At 45.3% G+C, this 4841-nt stretch overlaps 1 protein-coding gene across 1 annotated transcript in view; it reads left to right on the top strand.

The window, feature by feature from the left end:
* The window catches only part of adamtsl3 (ADAMTS-like 3), a 97331-nt gene that overhangs the window by 26426 nt on the left and 66064 nt on the right, over positions 1-4841 (top strand). The window contains exon 7 of the mRNA XM_005726448.1: positions 2782-2908. Within this exon, the coding sequence (XP_005726505.1) occupies positions 2782-2908 (127 nt within the window). The remainder of the gene's footprint in view (positions 1-2781; positions 2909-4841) is intronic.

Raw genomic sequence — 4841 nt, 5'->3', positions numbered from 1 at the left:
ACCTTACAGTATAAAGCGCCTTGAGGCGACTGTCGTTGTGATTTGGCGCTGTATCAATAAAACTACTCAAAATGTTTTTATTGAGTGATTTTGGATACAGTTTATGAAGAAAAAAAGAGGGAAACACAAAAACTTGTTACACTAAATACAAAACAGAACTTCTCATGTTGGAACAAAAAAAAAAAGGAAAACAAACAAAAAATAACAACCCGGGATGGGCGATCGATACTAACAAAGCCTTTCCTTACAAACCACACAGAAGTTAGCTCAGTACCACTGAGCTTCACATTCCCATTAACACAGACACATATCGGACCTGCTGCTGACACGTTGGTGCAGATACCACAGCACACCTGCAGGGGTCGAGCGGAGGCCACGCCTCGAAGGGTCAGGGGGGCCGACGCAGTATTAGGTCAAAATGTTATGACCTAACAGTTGGTGTAAAATACTTCTTGAAGTTAATTCATTGGACGCTAAAAGCCCTTCAAGTCTTCTAATTAAGAAATAGCGCTGAATGTGACGATTGAAAGAACTAAATCTGCGATTGTGACATTGCAGAATAGAGAAAGGTGTTTCCAGCCATTAGCAGTCTTGACCAAGTGGTCTTTAAAAGTGGTTTAAGAGTGCTAGATTTACGCAGTGGTTAGTGATACTGGCTCATGGCAGGAAGTTCCTGGGTTTGAATGCTCTTGCCAGTTGCGTCCTTTCTGTGTGGGCATTGCCTGCTCTATGAGAGAGCGTTTGAACCACACATCACTTCTCAGCACATTTATTCCAGAAGCTGTGCCAAGCCCCCTTTATGACTAACAGTGGAGCCAGGAGCAGACCAGGTTAGACCCAGATGATGACAGATGTTCTCTTCATTGATGACGTCCATTTTCATGTCCGTGTAGGATCATTTTGACCACCTGGGCTTTTCTGTGTATTCATTGGTCACTGCTGTCGTAAAAGAAAAGCATTCATAGTTTGCCGTGAGTCATTTTCAGTCCTGCATTCTGAACGCTTCATTATTGCTTTTTAAAAATATGCAGCTTGTTTTTGAAATCAGGGACAGTCTCGTTTATGTCCTGTGCATCTGAGGAGGAAACGTTTCCTGCACACTCATCCTGGTCACACTTAATTTGTCTTGTTATTTAAAGCCAGGATACAAGGTCCCAGTGACCCACAAAGAAATACAGAGATGGGACTGATTATACAGAATATGTTTGAATGTTTTCCAAGTTGAATTTTATCCTAGAATATTATAGGCCAGATTTGATTAAATCACCTTCTACCAGGTAGTACAAGCTCATCTTGACAGAGTTTGAAGTCTCAAAATCTGACTGTTCCCTAGCAACCCAGACTTGTATTTGGAAATAACTCGATTGTCAGATACGTCCGTATGAACACACACAGTCTTCGGGCAGGGGTCAACATTTTTGGTAACAGAAGCTTTGGCTGGATGTCTGATGATGGTTTAGCTTCTCATGATCTCATGATTCACCATGATCGTGGAAGTCCTGGACGCCTCTGTGACTACAAGCAGCAACTGTGTGTTCCCTGACTGGTTAGCAGGTTGATGGAGCTCGCTGGCTGTTGCTCCACGAAGGGTTCAACGTTCAAGTTTAGAGACGGCAGCTTTGCTTCGTCCTGCATCTTGGAACTACAAACCCCCATCCTGAGGGAAGAAGCTCATGGAACCATGACTTAGAATTGATAAAGCCATCCGTCGTACCTGTTTAGAGCACAGGCCAAACAGGACTGGACCACCTCACTGTCTGCTTCTGTGAGGTTTTCTCTGTGACAGAGGTCTGACTGAACCATACCACCAAACAAAAAGATAAAACAAAGTTAAAATTGTTCAGTCAATGTGGAAATGAACAGGTTTCCAGTGACCCTTTTTGCAGACCGATTTGCAATTCTCATCAAAATTCAGTTTCTCGTTGATTATGGTCCCAAGATATTTACATGATTGCACTTACTCTGTTTTTTGACCTTTAATTAAAGTGACTCCGTGCCTATAATCATTCACAAAGAGGTTCACAATGCTGCACCGAAAACCTCAGAGGGATTGGTTTGGTTGCAAGCAGCTCATTGTGGGCTGGAAAATGCTCATTTGCTAATTTGTCTGCAAACACAAAGCAGTGGTGAAAATGTGAAAAATGTGCCAGAAACCAGAAAAACCAGAAAGTTTTTGAAGGCTGCAACACTAAAACACAATGTTTAAGGTTTACATTAATGTTCTCGCTTCCTGTTTTAGGAGCTAGCTGTCTGAGGCTAGCTTGTTTGCTTGCTAATCTCGCTTGCTAATCACCTGTGGGTAAGAACTGGGGGGTCCAGATTTTGCCTTGACGAACTGCTTCACTGTTTGCTGTTTCTGATTTTGCCGGCTGTCCATCCATGGACGGGAACAATGACAGGAGCAGATGAGGCCTTGAGGCGCTCGGGTGTGAGCGTAAACATCTTGCAGAGTCTCCACACAGAAGTCAGTCAGCAGGCTGTTAGAGAGACCTGAGGGAGCCGGGGGACGCCTCCGTTTTAATTATGTTGCAGTGCAGTCAGACATTGGCTGAGAAAAAAATGACCAAATGTTCATTTAACGACTTTCAGAAGCGCACAAACAGACTTTGGTTGAGCTTCTGGCTCTAAACTGTCCATCGTTGGAAACTATTGTTTGGCATGTAAATTATAATTAGACTGAACGTCCTCGCTGTTGGTCGGAGACATAATCCAGCCTGACTTTGTCCTGCAGCTGTCTTTGTTTCAGCCTCTTCTCTGTCTTTGTGCTTGTTGCGTGTGCAGGAGGTGGGCTGCGATCGGCAGCTGGCCAGCGGTGCCAGGGAGGATAACTGCGGCGTCTGCGGTGGCGACGGCTCCACGTGCCGCCTGGTGCGAGGACAGGCCCTACCCCACCTGACCCCCGAACAGTGTAGGTATCAGACGTCCCTGAAAAAGAAATTCCACGTCTCCTGTCGTGTTTCATGCTCTGCAAGCTAATCGTCAGCGCTTTAGTACCAAAATACTCTTTGCACATCTTTCTGAGTGTTATTAAGTCTGTCACCTTCCTGCCTCCTGCAAATGGCTCAGTCTGAGCTTTCATTTTAGAGAATAAACCATCAGCTCAGGCCTAATGTCTCCCTGCTGGTTCCAGAAATGTAGACAAAACGTGGTCTGTATCTGTGCCTGGGCTGCCTCCCAGTCAGGCTCGGTGGGAAATGCATTGTGGGTATCACCTGGCTTGACTTGACTGGTCAGTTGAGCCGTCCTGGCTTTGGCCTCCTCTTCGCCTGCAGCCTCTATTTATTCATCAGGGCTGGACTATTAAAATGCCATCTGGCTTCAGCAGCCTACACTCTACCCAGCATGTTTTTATAAAATCAGCTTCAAATCTGAAAGAGCAACAACAAAGAAAAACCAACGGCACATAACAGGAAGAGTCCAGCATTAAATGTGCGTCTGGAAATGAGTTTTAATCAGTCTCATCTTAAAACAACAGAATGGTAAATGGCCTGTATTTATATAGCGCTTTACACATCCAGTCATCCACCCATTCACACACTGGTGATGGCAGCTACATTGTAGCCACAGCCTCCCTGGGGCGCACTGACAGAGGCGAGGCTGCCGGACACTGGCACCACCGGGCCCTCTGACCACCACCAGTAGGCAACGGGTGAAGTGTCTTGCCCAAGGACACAACGACGAGACTGTCCAAGCCGGGGCTCGAACCGGCAACCTTCCGATTACAAGGCGAACTCCCAACTCTTGAGCCACGATCGCATCGATCGTTGAGTCTGTCAGGAGAGATTAGCTGGAAAATGACTGACGAGCACATCTGTATTCATTGCCGGCTGTGGATTTCGGGAATATTGCTAAACAAACAAACCAGCTGGCTTACCAATAAATACATAAATACGTAATGTTCACCTCTCAGCAGTTTGCTTTGAGAGAAACGTGACGCTGGAGCAAAGCTGAACAGAGATGTCTGCCAGGTAGTGCTCGCTCCTGACTGAGCGGAGCTGCCAGCAGAACAAATAACAACTTTACAACACTGTAAATGTGAAAACGCACTTCAAATGTTTCCAGGGCTTCTCAGCTTTTTCCCCAGGTTTTAACAGCTTAATGAAGTCGCTGCTGGCAGCAAACACACATGCCAGAGTTATTGGCCCTGGGTCGTGTATGTATATCAAATGTTTCAAATGAAGTAGCGCTGGCGTGCCCCGCAGAGTGGAAATGAATATGGCTGGTATTAAAACTCACAGCCAGTGACCGTGTAAATATTTCTGTGGCTTTTAACGTGTGGAATGTATTTAGAAAAGGCCGGGGTGTGTCCGCGCTGCTGAGGTGGAATTTTATACAGACGTAAGAGTTCTGTGGAGTGAATGAGTTTGTTTGAGAAATGCAAAACATAGAGACGAGGCTCATCGTGACCCGATTAGGGAGTCTGGACGTTTAGGAACATGTTTGAAATCTCCTTAGACGTGAACGTCATTACCTGTGTTTGGGCATCAAGACCTTGGGGTGTGTCTTTGTAGGAAACCACAAAGACACAAAAATAAGTTGAATAAAACTTCAAACATGTACGTGAATCTAAATGTAATTACTTTAATTTCATCTTTATAATAACCAATCACAGCTGCTTATTGTTGGTCAAAGCGAGTGAAGCTGTTGCCACTTCTGATCATTTTAAAACATTTGTTCTTATTTTTGGAACAAAGGATGAAAAATGTAGCCGCAGGTCTGCTGTCTCTGTTTCTGCACAGCTGCACGAAGCGTCCACGCGGCCTTTCTGCTTTCCCTTATTACAGCCGCGAGGCCTCAAGGTGTGTGTGTGTGTGTGTGTGTGTGTGTGTGTGTGTGTGTGT

This window comes from Pundamilia nyererei, unplaced genomic scaffold, assembly GCF_000239375.1.
Source record: "Pundamilia nyererei isolate P.nyererei 1_Seehausen unplaced genomic scaffold, PunNye1.0 scaffold00019, whole genome shotgun sequence".
Taxonomy (NCBI): domain Eukaryota; kingdom Metazoa; phylum Chordata; class Actinopteri; order Cichliformes; family Cichlidae; genus Pundamilia; species Pundamilia nyererei.
This window is presented reverse-complemented; position numbering and strand designations above follow the sequence as displayed.